The 17,909-nt window shown below is 35.1% G+C and overlaps 1 protein-coding gene across 1 annotated transcript in view; it reads left to right on the forward strand.

The window, feature by feature from the left end:
- Window positions 1–17,898, forward strand: part of LOC127860099 (alkyldihydroxyacetonephosphate synthase, peroxisomal-like) — a 30,796-nt gene extending 12,898 nt beyond the window's left edge. The window contains exons 4-18 of the mRNA XM_052397913.1: window positions 695–815; window positions 1,648–1,722; window positions 2,351–2,502; window positions 3,254–3,334; window positions 4,286–4,411; window positions 4,808–4,916; window positions 5,551–5,678; window positions 8,244–8,295; window positions 9,666–9,805; window positions 11,112–11,161; window positions 12,661–12,792; window positions 13,248–13,337; window positions 13,733–13,832; window positions 13,957–14,014; window positions 14,669–17,898. Of these exons, the coding sequence (XP_052253873.1) occupies window positions 695–815; window positions 1,648–1,722; window positions 2,351–2,502; window positions 3,254–3,334; window positions 4,286–4,411; window positions 4,808–4,916; window positions 5,551–5,678; window positions 8,244–8,295; window positions 9,666–9,805; window positions 11,112–11,161; window positions 12,661–12,792; window positions 13,248–13,337; window positions 13,733–13,832; window positions 13,957–14,014; window positions 14,669–14,850 (1,596 nt within the window). The 3' untranslated portion in view covers window positions 14,851–17,898. The remainder of the gene's footprint in view (window positions 1–694; window positions 816–1,647; window positions 1,723–2,350; window positions 2,503–3,253; window positions 3,335–4,285; window positions 4,412–4,807; window positions 4,917–5,550; window positions 5,679–8,243; window positions 8,296–9,665; window positions 9,806–11,111; window positions 11,162–12,660; window positions 12,793–13,247; window positions 13,338–13,732; window positions 13,833–13,956; window positions 14,015–14,668) is intronic.
- The last annotated feature ends 11 nt before the right edge of the window (window positions 17,899–17,909 follow it).

Here is a 17,909-nt window from a genome sequence, read left to right on the forward strand (position 1 = left end):
CAGTCTGCACAGGCTAATCAGGGACGACACTTCCCCCTTTTATGGTATTTTTCCCTTCTTACAATCTTGTTTAGGCGGAAAGTGTTGTCCCTGATTAGCCTGTGCGAACTGCACAGGCTAATCTGGGACGACACTTTACGCACATTCATTATGCCCAGTTTTCTCAGAACGTGACACATACGTTAATCCATCGGTATTTAAGACAGTCATCACTTTCAATGAGTTGTTTCTGAGAGTTTACTAGCATACATTTAAGCAGCGCTTAAAACCAGGCTGAATTCTTGTGCTTGAAGCATCCTCCCGGATTAACCTGTGCAGTACAATCAGTCTTATGAGGGACAACACTTTCCCTTTTAACCAAATTTTACGTTTGAAAGAAGTCTCTTCTAAACAAATATCTTGTCTAGGCAGAAAGTGTCGTTCCAGATTAGCCAGTGTGAATTGCAGAGGCTAAACTGGGAGGATACTGAACGCATATGTATTTAGCCAGATTTTCTCCGAGTGAGAAGCAATTCTTACATCATCAGTGTGAATATTTCAAAAAAAATTAAATAAAAATGTAATTTTTATTATTGAAAGTTTTAGCTTACAAACTTAAATTGTGTTCAAATGCAAAACACGAGGTGTTTATATATCTGAACACATTTTGGCGAAGAATTTTTTATGGTTTCATATTCAGTTATTTGAATTCTAGAGCGAAATAACGGCCAAAGATATGCCTCCCCCTGTGAGAAATGAGGAGTTCTTGGCTGACATGAGGAGGACCAATATATCACACACAGATGATTGTCAGGACAGGCTCTTTAGAGCCCATGGTAGGAAATTAAAAAGCATGCATATTTTTAGCATTTTGAAAAGCTATAGGTTATCAAAAAAGTTAATATATTATATGCGTTTTATGTGTTTTGATTTTGTATTACAAACTTTGATATTTTTTTAAATTTTACTTAATTTTTAGCGAGGCTGTTTTCGGAGAAAACCCGAGCTATTGTCATAGCCAGCTCATACGCCGTAGGCGTCGTGCTAAAACCTTAACATTGGTTCTAAAATCAAAGTGCTTCCACCAACAACTTTGAAACTTCATATGTACATGCACCTTGATGAGTTCTACATGCCACACCCATTTTTGGGTCACTAGGTCAAAGGTCAAGGTCACTGTGACCTCTTATATCAAACTTTAACATAGGCTCTAAAATCAAAGTGCTTCCACCTACAACTTTGAAACTTCATATTTTGTTGCACCTTGATGAGTTCTACATGCCACACCCATTTTTGGGTCACTAGGTCAAAGGTCAAGGTCACTGACCTCTAATATAAAACTTAAACAAAAACCTAAACATTGACGCTAAAATCAAAGTGCTTCCACCTACAACTTTGAAACTTCATATGTAGATGCACCTTGATGAGTTCTACAGGCCACACCCATTTTGGGTCACTAGGTCAAAGGTCAAGGTCACTGTGACCTCTAAAAAAAAAAAATCTGACAAGCTTTCGCAGCCGGGCGAGGCACCCGTTATGCGGTGCTCTTGTTTTATATATTAATATATTTTGCTTAAATGTTAAAATAATTGTTAGTCGAATTGTTCAAATATTGTGAACACACTTAAAGTTAGGTCTTAATTAATGTTTTTTTTTTTATGCATACAGGACACACTCTAGCAGAAATCTTCACATTGCGAGAAGGAAGGTTTAAAAGAATTCCAGATCTAGTCATATGGCCCAGTGAGTAGCCCCAGATGTATTAATATTAACCAGTGTTTTGGATTTGTTCAGAGCATAAAATATAATATTTACACACTCTGCATTTAATTGTTTTTATTAAGAATTTATTTTGCTCATCCAAACGTATACCATAGGCCTATGTTTATGATAATTATATTAAACATTAAAGAGCTTTACATAGCCAGTTTGTCTGTTATGTATAGTTTTTGTCTTTGAGGAAATATTATCATAGCAGGGCAATGAAGACATTGTTTGGTAAGATCAGTTGAAAGGGCAATCTGCTTGATTTTAAGGAGTTACTGATTTGACTAAAACTTATAGAAGCCCCAAACACAGAAGGCAAACAAGATGGTGCATTCAATAAATGCATATGCCCCAAGCAAATACCTTGTCAACGTTAGTCCAAAACTAGGGCAATTTCAAGGTCAAAATGAGGCCAGGTCATAAAAACAAGACAAATTTCGTAAAATCATTTTTAATCACTTATTTAAATTAACTATTTTCTTATTATATTTAATGAGTTGTATGCCTTTTTTTCAAAATTTATACTTCTGATAGAAATTGCCCCTTTCTAAGGAGTCCTTATAAATAACATGCCTGTTTAACTCCACTGATTTTTGTTTGTCAGTCAACCACAATGAGGTTGTAAAGGTAGTGGAGCTAGCCTGCAAGCACAATGTGTGCCTCATTCCTTTTGGCGGTGGAACCAGTGTGTCTGGGGCCCTTGAGTGCCCAGCAAACGAGAACAGGATGATTGCCTCCCTTGATCTCTCACAGATGGTACGTATCCTTCTGTCCTTGACTCCTTAAGCCATACCTCAGATACCATACGAGATTTCAACATGAAACTTATGGGTCTTAACATATCAATAAGGAGAATTGTCTTTCTCAAGAACAATAACCATACACTTTATTAAATAGGAGTTATTGTCCTTTGTTGTTTTTGTAACTTTGCAGGGCTTTTTCTCAGATACGCTATAAGATTTCAATGAAACTTCATGGGTGTGTAGATATCAATGAGGAGAATTTCAATGTATCAAAACAATTACCCTACACTCATTTATACCATTTTCAAGGGATTTGAATCCATTAAATAAAAGGATTTATTTGGCAGGGGATATAAAAATTTGCTTGTTCTTTACTATTTTAGTCAAAACATATAAATAGTATGTTGGCTTGTTTCAAATTGAAGGATTCACATTTGTTGAGATCTGCATAATAGAAATTCTTGATCACAATCTAATAATGATGAATCTTACACAGTGATTTTCCTAGAACACATCTTGTATGGCTGATTGAGGTTATTAGACCTGTAATATAACATGTCAATTTTCTGTCCTTTATTCATTATTTTGTATTCTACTCCCAAAATCAAAGTTTAAGAAATATTTACAGAACAATACAGGATTGTTATACATTCCACGTTGGCAACCTTCAATCTTTTTTTTTTAGACCATTTATTTACAATCAATTGAATGAGGATGTAGACTATTCCATTGTTTGCTTCATTAGCAGGATATGTGTGTTTCAGAACAAGATCCTGTGGGTGGATGAGAAGAATCTTGTTGCACATGCTGAGGCTGGCATCATTGGACAGGATCTTGAAAGACTGGTAGAGGATTCTTTATTCCCGATGTGACTTCAGTTATTGATTTCAGCCCCTTGCTGGGAAAACTGTGCATGCGCATAATGTATTGTCCCAGATAAGGCTAATCAGGGACCACACTTTCCAACTTAACTGGATTTTTGTGATGAAGTCCCTTCCTTTAATTGAAACATTCCAAAAAGAATTATTTTTTAGCTGACTGCACAGGCTTAACTGGGACAAAACATAACACACATGCATTAATCCCTTCTTGTTTTCAGAGCTCAGCTCATTGACATAAAAAATTGACTGGCACCAGTAATAAGTTCTACTAAAATAACACATTAAAGAATACTTTGACATTATTTCAAAATTAAAACAAATGTTTAGCATGTATCAAAAATGAGATGTTATCAACATCAAACAATTGTGAACACATGTCTATTAAAAATAACTTTTTGCAAATGTCCAAACTTCATACAGAAAACTAACAATAAGCAACATGTATAGTTTCTGAAGTTATTAAAAAAAACTTTGAATTGAACAACATGCATAGTTCAAAAGTTGCATACATTAAGCCTGTTTTATTTTATATTATCTCAATTTTTATGCCCCCGAAGGAGGGCATATAGTGATCGGACTGTCTGTCCGTCTTTCCGTCACACTTTGCGTTAAGGTTTCGCGTTTAGGTTTCGAAAAATGCTCATCACTTCTATGTCCCTTCACATAGCAACTTGATATTTGGCATGTATGTGTATCTCATGGAGTTGCACATTTTGAGTGGTGAAAGGTCAAGGTCATCCTTCATGGTCAAATGTCAAAAAAACTTGTATCAAAGCGGCGCAGTAGGTGGCATTGTGTTTCTGACAAACACATCTCATGTTCTTTTGTTGATTATAATGTTGCCTTTTAAATATTTCTACATCCAGCTATCCAAGAAAGGGTCTGTAGTTTGACTTACAATGTTTCTACTTCCAGCTAGCCAAGAAAGGGTTCTGTACAGGTCATGAGCCCGACTCTATGGAGTTCAGCTCCCTGGGCGGTTGGGTGGCAACGCGGGCTTCTGGCATGAAGAAGAACATCTACGGAAATATTGAGGACTTGGTAGGTCGAATCTCTTAATATTATCCATTGCTTCAGTCCATAACTAAGTATCGCTAATAGTCCACACATGTAAGACTACCCTTTTTATTTACTTTTTTTAGTCAAATATTATTTTTGGTAATTACTCTCAGAAGAGTAAATGTTATTCAAATAATTTGTTCTTCCTCTTCCATTTGTAGGACTTTTTTGCAGATGTCAGTGTAAGTTCTTCAAAACTGTATTCATGAATTATTATAAAATTGTTTGTTCACAGTGATAGATATTGAGGCTTCCTCACAAATGTTTAACAAATATATGTACACCACTTCATCAAAATACAAGGAATGAAACCCTTTATGGCCTATTGAAATAAATAAGTTGTCCCAGAGAGTATTACATCATTGTATTCTTCCTCAGGTGGTGCATATAAAGTTTGTGACACCGCAAGGGACCATGGAGAAGTCGTGTCAGGTGCCCAGGATGTCCTCTGGTCTCGACATTCACCACTTCATTCTGGGTTCAGAAGGTACCCTGAGATTAATTGAGTCTTGTTCTAGGAAAACTAGATTTTAGGCATGTGCGTAAAGTGCCGGCCCAGATAAGCCTGTGCAGTTTGCACAGGCTAATCAGGGACAACACTTTTCGCCTATACTGGATTTGCGTTTAGAAGAGACTTATTTGAAAAGAACAAATAATCCATTAAAGCGGAAAGTGTCGTCCCTGATTAGCCAGTTTTCCCAAACAACGCTCTAGTACAAGAGCAAACACATAAAAATTATATCTATCTTTCAAAGGTAGAACCATATTGTTTTCTTACATTTAATTCTACTTTTCTTCTGTTGTATTGTTTTATTGAAGTTTTGGTACATGTTAGTCTGATTTGTATGTCTTGTGGATTCACAAAGTCCAGGTACTGTATATGACTCCCATATTGGACATTTATAGTTGTATGAGAAAATTATATTTACAAAATTCATGATATGATTGTTTGGTACCTATTGACCATCTTGAGCACAGAAATACTATAAAATGTACATATTATCTCCCCTACCTGTGGTTTCTGTTTTAAATTTGTCTTTATGCCATTCAATGTCATTCATGAATGAGGGTAATAACATAACATACAGACTTCCTTGTTTAATATCTCAAATACTCTTCAGGTACCCTTGGAGTAGTTACCGAGGTAACTTTAAAAATTAGACCTGTACCGGAGTGCAAGAGATACGGCTCAATAGTCTTCCCTAACTTTGAAAAAGGTGTGGCATGTCTGAGAGAAATCGCCAGACAGGTACTATAATATATGAAGAGAAAATATTTCTAAGGCAAAAATCCTGTTGCCAAACATTTTTAGCTCGACTAATATATATGAAATATATTTAGTGGAGCTATCCTACTCACCCCGGCGTCGGCGTTCCGTTCCTTGCCGTGCGGTAAGCGTGCAAATGTTAAAGTTTTTGTACTACCCCAATTATTTTCATTGTCCCTTGAGATATTGCTTTCATATTTTGCATACTTGTTTACCAACATGACCCCAACCTATAAACAAGAGCAGACAACTCTATCAAGCATTTTGTCATAATTATGGCCCCTTTTCCACTTAGAATATGCAGCAAATGTTAAAGCTTTCGTACTACCCCATTTATTTTCATTTTCCCTTGACATATTGCTTTCATATTTTGAATACTTGTTTACCAACATCGCCCCAACCTATAAACAAGAGCAGACAACTCTATTAAGAATTTTGTCATTATAATTGCCCCTTTTATACTTAGAATATTTGTATTATTGATAAATCTATGTTTAAGTTTGCGTACTACCCCAAATATTTCCTATATCCTTTGACATATTGCTTTTATATGTTGCATACTTGTTTACCAACATGACCCCAACCTATAAACAAGAGCAGACCACTGTATCAAGCATTTTGACATAATTATTGCCCCTTTTACACTTAGATAATTGAACATTTTGCTTACATTGCCATAACTTCTTTATTTATGATCACATTTTATTATTACTATGACAAAACAACACTTACCTGAATACCACAATGGATTCCACCCATACAATACCCCACGCCTCTTTTTTTATTTTTGTAAGATCGTCTAATAAATGACCACACCCCACATTATACCCCCTCTCAACCCCCCCCCCCCCCCAAAAAAAAAAAAAAAAAAAAAATATTAAATTATTGAATATAAACAATTTCCCCATGATGGCTTACGTTACAATGTCAAGCACTCGAATAGTCGAGCGCACTGTCCTCTGACAGTTCTTGTTTGTATTATAACAAATAACATCAATCTGCTGATATAGTGTTTCAAAATACTATTGTCCTTTTCTGTATTTAGTTATTTATGGTTAAAAATGAATGAAAATAATGTAAATTAATATCCCTTTGTATATGTTCACAAGGTGTTTGTTAGCTCACCTGAGCATGCTCATGGTGAGCTTTTGTGATCGCCTTTTGTCCATCATGCGCCATCAACATTAACCTTCTTATCACTCTAGAGGCCACATTTATTGTAGAATCTTCAAGAAACTTGGTCAGAAGATTTGTCACAATGATATTTCTGACAGTTTGGTTCTGTTTGGTTGAAAAACATAGCCACCAGGGGGCGGGGCATTTTTTTCGGTACATGGCTATAGTAAAACCTTGTTAACGCTCTTGAAGTCACATTTATTGTCCAATCTTCATAAATGATATATTTAATTAGTTAAAAAAATTGCAGCAATGGGACATTTTTTCTTATATGGCTATAGTAAAAATCCAGGGGGCGGGGCATTTTCCTTTATACAGCTAAAGTAAAACCTTGTTAACACTCTTATTTTTCGTCCAATCTTTATGAACTTGGTTAGACATGTGTCCCGGAACTTGATTAGACATGTGTCCCAATGATCTTTTAGACAAGTTTGAAAATTGTACTGGTTGGTTGAAGAACATGGCTGCCAGAGGGGAGTTTTTTCCTAATATGACTATAGTAAAACCTTTTTAACACTCTAGAAATCACATTTTAAGTATTTTAAGTCCAATCTTTATGAAACTTAGTTAGAACATGTGTCCCAATGCTATCTTGGACAAGTTTTAAAATGCTTCCGGTTGGTTGAAGAACATGAACACCAGGGTTGCAGGGCAGATTTCCTCATATTGCTTTAGTAAAACCGTCAGTAAAACACTCAAGAAGTTACATTTATTGTCCAATCTTCATGAAACTTAGTCAGAACATTTGTTCTAATGATATCTTGAATAATTTCGAAAATGGTTCCGGTATGTTTTAAAAAAATTCCCCCAGGGAGCAGGGCATTTGTCATTGTATGGCTATAGAAAAACCTTGTTAACACTCTAGAACTCGCATTTTGTGTTCAATGTAAATGAAACTGAATCAGAACATTTGTTTAAATGACTTCTAGGTAGAGTTCCAAAATTTGTCCGGTTTGTTGTAAAACATGGGCGCCGGGGGGTGGGGTGGGGATGATAGTGTCTTGTTCCTTATATGGCTATACTGAAAACTTGTTGGTGCCAAATGAGCCACATTTTTTGGCAAATCTTCATGAAACGTGGTCAGAACATTTGTCCCAATGAAATATTGGCTGAGATTGAAACTGGGTTATGTGAGCTGAAAAAGTCACGAGATCAAATTTAAAAAAGCATCTATATAATCTTGAAGTCACTTCTTTGGTCTAATCTTCATTAATCAGCTCACACTTTTTTAGAATAGTTTAGTTCCTTCTGTTCTCAGATGAGCGCCTTAGGGCCCATGGTTCTCTTGCTTTAGATTCAGGCTGATATCCCTTAAATTGCTTATTTAACAAACAACAAATTGATTATTTCACATTTAATTAATTATTTCAGAAATGTGCTCCTGCATCAATCCGACTGATGGATAATGAACAATTTCAATTTGGTATGTATTTGAAGATATCTTGATAGATTCCATGAACTAATACACAAGGAATAGACTCATAAAAATACCAGTCTAAACACTCAAACTGATGAATACAAATAGTTGCACACAGCCATAACATATTGAATTCCTGCATTCAATTGAACCTTGATTATCATTTGTCAAATATAAAATCCGGTATATTGATATGCAAATGCCTATCAATCAATAGGTTGGTTAGTGGACACTTTTTAACTAAAGGCATGCACATAAGTATAAATTTTGCTGAGATGAAAGGAAGACACCATATAAATTAATTTTGAGGTCAAGAGTAAATGTCATATGTGTTGGTCACATTAAATTCCTTTCAGCAAAATATCCTGAGATGCTTTGACCTATTATCATGCCCATGAGATAGTAGTTACATTAAGGAGAGGTACGACACCTTTTGATTTTGAGGTACAAGGTCAATGATCAAGGTCACAATGGGCTTGTAACATGACAATCGTTTCCTAAATATCTGAAGAATTTGTATAATAAATATATTAGTATTGTGCTAGTCTTGAGGAAGGATGAACTCTTATGATTTTTATGCCCCCGATAGGGTGGCATATAGCAGTTGAACTGTCTGTCAGTCGGTCGGTCAGTCTGTCCGTCCGTCCAAAAACTTAAACATTGACCATACCTTTTGCAATATTGAAGATAGCAACTTGATATTTGGCATGCATGTGTATCTCATGGAGCTGCATATTTTGAGTGATGAAAGGTTAAGGTTATCCTTCAAGGTCAAAGGTCAAATATATGGCTTCAAAGCAGCGCAGTAGGGGGCATTGTGTTTCTGACAAACCCATACTTTTCTTGTTACCTTTAAAATGCTTATTCTCCCCTACCGGTTTCACCGGAGGGGACCTATGGTTTGTGCTCTGTCTGTCTGTCCGTCACACTTTTCTGGATCCTGCGATAACTTTTAAAGTTCTTCATATTTTTTCATGAAACTTGAAACAGGGATAGGTGGCAATATGGACATTATGCACGTCATTTCATGTTGTTCCTTCGTCAAGAATTCTGGTTGCATTGGCAACAAATAGACTATAAATACTGCTGAAAATGGTGGTTTTCTGGATCCTGCGATAACTTTAAAAGTTCTTCATATTTTTTCATGAAACTTGAAAGTGGATAGATGGCAACATGGACATTATGCACGTCATTTTATTTTGTTCCTACGTCAAAAATTCTATGGCATAATATATATAAAAAAATTAAAAAATTCTGACAATGGTGGAATTTCTGACAATGGTGGAGCCGGTAGGGACATATATTGCTTGGCAATAGTCTTGTTATCATAGGGCCTGGTAGTTATTTCTTAAATCTCTTTGCCATGTTTTTTATAGGCCATGCTCTTAAGCCTGAAGCCAAGTCCATGTACACTAACTTCATGGATGGTCTCAAGAAGTTTTATATAACTAGGATCAAGGGCTTTGATGTGCATAAAATGGCAGTGGCCACACTGCTGTTTGAAGGTGCCAAAAAGGTATGCATAATGGTACTTGTTGTGGTTGTCTTATCCAGAAGGTAACTCACAGTCAGTAACTCTTAAAAAGAGGTAAGTTTATTTGTATTTACTGGCTGTTTATCAAATCCAACCTCAAAATATCAGTGAAAATTAAATATTATTTTTAGTAAACTTTTACAATTCAATCAGTAATATCTCAAGAGGTTATACATTTACTAAAGAAAAAAGAATCATTTGTTTATATTGATAAATACAGCCCTTAGTGAAGGCTAGTGAAAGGAAACTTTTATTTAGAAAGAAACTTTTGGTATAAAATTTAATTTAAACTTTTGGAATAAATAATTGCTAAAAAAGTATTGTTGTTTTTAGCTCACCTGAGCACAACGTGCTCATGGTGAGCTTTTGTGATCACTTTTTGTGCGTCGTCCGTTGTGCGCCGTCAACATTTGCCTTGTTAACTCTGTAGAGGCCACATTTATTTCCAATCTTCATGAAATTCGGTCAGAAGATTGGTCTCAATGATATCTTGGATGAGTTCCAAAACGGTTAAGTTTGCTTGAAAAACATTGCTGCCAAGGGGCGGGGCATTTTTCCTTATATGGCTACATATGGCTTTAGTTTAGGCTTTAGTTGGATCTTCATGAAACTCGGTCAGAAGATTCATCCCAATAATATCTTGGACGAGTTAAAAAATGATGCTGGTTGGTTAAAAAACGTGGCCACCTTGGGGGCTGGGCATTTTTCCTTATATGGCTATAGTAAATCTTTGTTAACACTCTAGTCTTCACATTTATTTCCCGATCATCATGAAACTTGGTCAAAAGATTTGTCCCAATGATATCTTGGATGAGTTCAAAAATGGTTTTGGTTCCTTATTCTTATTAAATTTGGTCAGAAGATTGGTCTCAATGATATCTTGGATGAGTTCGAAAATAATTATGTTTGCTTGAAAAACATTGCTTCCAAGGGGCGGGGCATTTTTCCTTATATGGCTATAGTAAAATCTTGTTAACTTTCTAGAGGACACATTAACTGTCTGAAACTTGGTCAAAAGATTTATCCCGATAATATCTTGGAAGATTTCAATAATGATGCCGGTTGGTTGAAAAACATGGCTGCCAGGGGGCGGGGCATTTTTCCTTATATGGCTATAGTAAAACCTTGTTTACAATCTAGAGGCCACATTAATTTTCCGATCTTCATGAAACTTGGTCAGAAGATTTGTCCCAATAATATCTTGTTATCTCAGGTGAGCGACTTTGGGCCTTTCAGGCCATCTTGTTTCTTAAATTTAACTTTATATAAAAAAATTCTTATCTTGAAGGACGTTGATGCTCAAGAGAAAAGGGTGTATGAGATCGCTGCCAATTTTGGGTAAACAAATCAAATTACTGTGAAACCATTATTAATCGTCAGGCATTAATTTTCATAAATTTCGTCAGTCGACCGATCGGCGAATTTAAGATCCTAACGAACAATCATGCTCTATGTTTGAACAAAAACAAACACTAAGTTGAACAATATTTTAAAACTTTACCGTAGACATGAGGCATTAAATTCCAACATAATCCATGCACACATTCACTGTTGTTTCGTAATCAAGATTAATCCGGTTTTGACACAAAGGGATGTAGATTACACAAGGTACTTAACTGACACGTTACACTTCTTAAAAACGCGTGTGCAGAACAGCTGTATCGAATGCGTTGACTTCGTTTATGTAGAATGGTAATGAATAAGCGCTAATTGTTTATAACTTTATTACCCATAAGGTGCATTGTGTTTTTCAGGGGTGTTGCATATTAGCCATCACGCAGCGAATGCCGATGAAAGACAATAAACCAAATGAAAAGATGACGATGTGTGATCAACATGCGTATTTATCACAAATTAATAAAGAATATTTTAATTGCTGTTTGTTGTTTGATTGTTTGCGTTTAACCACACTTATTTCTATTTTAAATGTATCAATTTATTTATTTTTAAATTATTGACATTATTGATTTATATACCGGTAGTTTACTTTTTAAGAACACACACACGCATAGAGTTCATAATATTAATGTTGATATCAGAATAAAAAAGCATTCTATTTGGAAAAAAAAACACTTAACAAACTGGAACCTCTTTCGTATAACACAAACAGTTTTAAAAGGGTATTGACAGCATTTTAAAAAAAACATACCAACTAGAATTACGATTGTTATCAGTATGGCAATTATAATAATAGAAAAAGACTAATGGGCAATTGGCTTCGTTGTTACAAACACTCGTTAACAGTTATTCCATCCCACTTGTCCGCTTATCATTACAATGAACGTGTGAATGGCATACATTAAGAGGGTCCATTACTGTCCCTTGATAACAAAAGACTCTTGCAGTGATTCTCAAGTGTGTTCCCGCATTCGTACGATTATTCGCAACTGCGATTGATAGCGAATATGTATTACACACAAATCGGATATCGACTGACGCATTTTTTTAAAGTTCAAAATCAGAAATCGGCGAATTTAAGTGCTGACGAAATCGTCATTTTTATAAAAATGACGAAATTTTGTGCTGTCGAAAATAAATGGGTTCACAGTATTTAATTTAGTGATAAAGGTGGTTTAGAACAAATTAAATGATTGAAGGCATTTTAGTAACTAAGTTTAATTGCATGTTTGAAATGTTTTTTGAGATATTGTGAAGTTGAGAGATCAAGCTGAATTAAAATTGAAAGACATATTAGAATATTAATATTTTAAAATATTTCTATAATTCATCTGACATCTTATTGTAATTTACAAACTTGAAGCAGCCCATTCCATGAACTCTGCTGTTGTGAACTGCTACCATGGACACATTTTCTTCATTTACAACTCTGCATTCAGAGGCCTTGCCGGGGGTGCTGACAATGGTGAGAGGGGCTACATGTTGACGTTCGCTATTGCCTACATCCGGGACCTGGGGTTTGAGTACTATGTGGTGGCAGAGTCATTTGAGACCTCCGTGCCATGGGACAGGTGGGGCACTGTTGTAATACACTGGGATTGTTTAAATTGAGTTGCACAAATATGTCTCATAAAATTTGATATATTTTATTGGATAAATATAGCTTCATGTGTCGCATCAATTTTGCAGAGAATTTACTGATCATCGATCAGAAAAATGATGTAGTGCTTTTGAATAGTATTGATTGTTTACCTTTTGCACAGACAGGAAAGAGTTTTAATAGACAGGAAGCCTTGCTCTGGGAAAACTGGGCTTAATGCATGTGTGTAAAGTGTCGTCTCAGATAAGCCTGTGCATTCCGCACAGGCTAATCACAGAGAGCACTTTCGGCTTATATGGACTTTTTGTTTAAGGATGTCTCTTCAAAATCCAATCTAGGCTGAAATTTGACCCTGATTAACCTGTGCAGAGGCTCACAGTAATCGTCTATGATGACGTAGATTGCTGTATTTGTGTCTGTTTGTAGATGCCTGGACCTGTGCACCAATGTCAAGGACAGACTCCACAGAGAGTGCAAGGAGAGGGGCATACAGTTCCCACCGTACATCACATGCAGGTGAGGCCTGCACAGCAAATCTGCTGTTTACTAAGTTTCATGCCATGAAGCTAGATTATTGTTATAGAAATGCCCTTTGAACAGCTATTGATCAGCCACTTTGTCACTAACATTTTCGTGTCAAATCCCTCTGAACCCTTGGCAGATTACCACGAAACTTGACTCCAATATTAAATGTACTTGTTCACAGTTTTTTTTACATCTTTGGAGATTGTCATGTACTGTCTCAACAGGATACATTGAACAAAATAAAGCTTGAGTAATTTCTGAAAGAATTAAGAAATTATAACCTTAGAATAACAGATTGACACAGTTTTTGATGTATTTGCAATTTTATTATGATAATAATGTATCTTTTTCTTATTAATAATAAAAAGCTACTGATTTCTTTCCAGGGTGACCCAAACTTATGATGCAGGAGCGTGTGTGTATTTCTACTTTGGATTCAACTATAGGGGAGTTCAAAACCCCGTTCAGATGTACGAGGATATTGAGGTTGGTTTACATCAATTATTTCCATACTTTCTGTTGTGGTTGTCAAAAATGTTTTGTTTCTTTGTTATTTGGATTCCATTTCATTTTATGTATGTTATTACAAAAGATTTTGAACTTGTTGTAGGCCTGCGCAAGAGATGAAATTCTGGCAAATGGTGGAAGTATATCACACCATCATGGAGGTAACAATAGTTTGTATTTGACTATGAAAATACAAAATATACATGTTACATACACTATCTTTGTGAAAGTAAAACAAATGTAAATGCTCCTGAAGAATGGCATATAGTTTCAGTACAGTCTGTAAGTTTGACAGTATGTCTGCACATTTTAATTGTGATGGTATAAAGTAAATGTTCACTTATACTTAACTATTTTATCAATTATTCATGGCCAAGTGTAAGGTTTTGAGCTCCTGAAATAAGGTTTAAACCCCCAGTGCTTTTGCAAGTCAGTGCCCCAAGTCGTGTTCATTTTTATGCATTTGCTTTGTATGTATGTGTGTCTTGTCCTGTGCACTTGTTTTGTGTTTCACAATTGGTTCCCCTCCATAAATTGGTTCCCTGCATTGTATAAGGGCATTGTCACCTGCCGGTTCAGCTGAAGTTTTACCGTACATGTATATGTTTTTAATGGCCATTACCTATGAGCATGTGTACCAAATAAATTCAGGGTTTACTCTGCCATTCGCAAATTGCTACATATAAGGACATTTGGCTACAAGTTTTTCTTCATAATCACCCATAAAACATATAAAATAATAAGAATTCAGACATAATAAAGGTAAATTTTGAGCCAAGGAGAACAATTTAAGTGGCAAAAATCTTTTATTTCAGTGGGCAAGATGAGGAAGCCATGGTTACGTAAGACTGTCGGAGATGTGGGCCTTGGGGCCATGAGGGCCATTAAGGAGTACATTGACCCCAACAACATCTTCGGGAACCAGAACTTGATGGTGGGGGAACCAGAAGATCACCATGTCAACACTGTGAGGAATGTGGTCGCAAGCAAGCTTTGAGGGGTAGCAAGGGTTCTGTTAGAATTATACACCAAATGGATACACCAACCAATTTTTGAATCAATGATATAATTGGGAAATTTGTACTATAAGAATTATTGTGTTAAAAAAAAGTTATATCTGTAAAAAAAGATTGTGATTATGTTGTGTTACTTGTTTAATTAAAATGCAGATATTATGCTATGTGTGCCTAAGTTCGATCACGTTTAACTTTGTCACTGCGCATGCTCGACATCAACAAAGATTACTGAAAACTTGCTATGGTATTTAGACAGAATATTCAAAACTGTATCCAAAATCTGCCAAAAAAAAGAAATATAAACAAACAAAACGGTTGTAAACGGGTAAAAACTATCTATTACCCCACATGATTTACGTCACTGAGAAGCACTCCTAAGTTCGACCAGCTGTCTTCATGACGTCACAAATGGGGGCTCACATGGGGTATATAAATAGTTATTTGCTCACACGAATACTTAACTTAGGAGCGAGACATTCTTATGTTGTTTTTTTTAGAAAAGAAAGGTTATTCATATATTGTGAAGATTATTGTAATGGGTGTCTTAAATATTTATTAAATTAACAACAACTAACAATTAAGAAGGTAACAGAAAAGAACATCAAACACTCATAAACACACATTTGTAAAATTACCAAACATATTTACATTATAATACGATATTTTTCCTAAACCCAATATCTACATAGGAATGTCTCACCCCTTCTAAAAGCCAGTTTTTCGTGGCAATTGCGCTGCAGTAAAGAGCTTAAATTCAACAATAAACGTCTAAATTGGACGTCTATTATCTTAAAATGTAATGCGTCGATCTAATTTATGAATGCCCCCTTATGAGCCCCAGGTAAACAAAGCGCTTATTTATGGAGAATTGTCTTACCTCCCCTGAATACTGCAGCGTCCCTGGCAATTTAGAAGAGAGTATTTTTATGGATGTTTTATGAATTTAATGGTTATTTAAAGAATATAAGTGCGATAAATGCATGAAAAATGAGGTATCGACAATTGACATAATTTAAGCTTTTTTATTCATAAAGACCTGTTTAAGAGAGGTTGACGGAATTACGACTTCTGTTATGAGTTTTTGCAGGAAGGCTGGCGCGTGATGTAAGTGCTGGTATTCGAAAATACGTCATAAAAAAATTATCGAACTTAGGCACCTGATCTAAATTAGGCACACATAGGATAAATTGTGCTTTATGGAATGCAAACATCAGTTATAAATAAAAGTGTAATTAAGTTGCGTACTGCACTGTTGATATAGCAGGTTTCAAGAAATCCAGAATATGGTGACATACAAAGACCGAAACAAATTAGACGAAGACTGTGATATGAAAATCATTTACGATTTTTGTGTATTTTATTTTTACTATGTTGAATGGATCATGATTTATTGAAATTTAAATGCTGTATTATTATTGATGTTCATCAATTCGAAAAACTGATCATAGTTATCTTATTTGTGAGTATCAGTATTTTACTGTATGGAATAAGATGACTTGTATATGGTTAAGTAGGCAATTTACTTTTATCTTTATTTATATACTAATTTTTTTGTTGTTAATTATATACAGTCATTAACCATCTTATTTGATAACCAAATAATTTGATATGCGTCATATATGAATATATTGGTGTATTGTAACCATTTTTAAAAATATATGTGTCTAATGTTAAACAAATCAATTGAAGTATCACATAATATTCTCAATAAGTATTTATAGTACCTGAAACAGACTTGCAGGTAGGATGTGTTCAATGTTTTATTGGCATGTACTTTTGTGTGATCTTTATTTTTTTACATGTGTCCACACACAACTCCGTGTGTGCTTGGTTTGATAATTTGACAATTTTTATGATGCAGTTGACTGAATGCTTATATTTATAAGGTACTAAAATAATGGCATAAATTGTGATTAAAGTTATTTATGAAAATTTCTTGTGGAAAAATGTATTAACATTTGTGTTAATTATTAACAAATATGAAGGCAATTAATATTGACATGTTTGAAAATCATTAATGCTTATAAAAGAAATTGTTCTGTCCAGGAACAGGCCATTATATTAATTGGCCTAAGGTTTTGAACAACCAGCAATGATCATTTGTCTGCAGCTGCACTATTTAAAATAATTATAGTTTGTTTGTTAGTCAAAAACATGTTCATAATGCCTGTCACCAATAAGTATTAAACTTTGCTAAGAGAATACGGTGATCTTACCGTTTGAGATGTGAACATTTGTTGTTGTTGAATTTTGTTTGAATGGCATTATGTGTAATAGTTCTTATGCCCCCTCCCCCCCCCCCCATTTAAGAAGGGGGCATATTGCAGTTGCACTGACTGTCCGTAATCTGTATGTCGGTGCAAAATTTACTGTCTGTACCATGATTTTGCCATGATGGATTTTAAAATTACTTAGCACTAAGTCCAACATAATAAGACAAAATGTCAACTGTAACACCTGTCTTCTTTCACAGAGGTCAAGGTAACATTTAGAAGGTCAAATTTTGCCATAAAATGGCCTCAACCATAACTTTGGGCTAATTTATACCATCATAAGACAAGGTGTTACATTTAACAACTATTTCCTTAACTAATTGGTCAAGGTCGCACTTCGAGTTAAAAGATCAATTGGCCATAAACCAGCTTGTGCAGATGGTAATGTTGTCATTTCATCATTCAATTGTAAGATAACATGCCAAAAATGACTGCCATCAAGAGATGAAGTGGTCATGTATCACCTGGCACATTACCTCAAAGGTCAAGGTTGAACTAAGGGGGCAAAGGTAACATTTTGCCAATATCATCTGTGTTTGACATAAGAAGAGTTCTAAGACAAAAGTGGAATATGGTGGCATCTGTGTTCTATGGACACATGTCTTGTTTTATTTCATGGATGTTATTTCCTTTAGAGTATCATCATTTTCATGGAAACATGTGAAATACATTAGCTTTAATTATTTTTGTATGGTTTATGCAATTTTATTTAAGTGTAACCATATGATCAAATTAATAAACATTAGCATACTCGTATTTTTGTATTT

Source organism: Dreissena polymorpha, chromosome 15 (assembly GCF_020536995.1).
Source record: "Dreissena polymorpha isolate Duluth1 chromosome 15, UMN_Dpol_1.0, whole genome shotgun sequence".
Lineage (NCBI taxonomy): Eukaryota > Metazoa > Mollusca > Bivalvia > Myida > Dreissenidae > Dreissena > Dreissena polymorpha.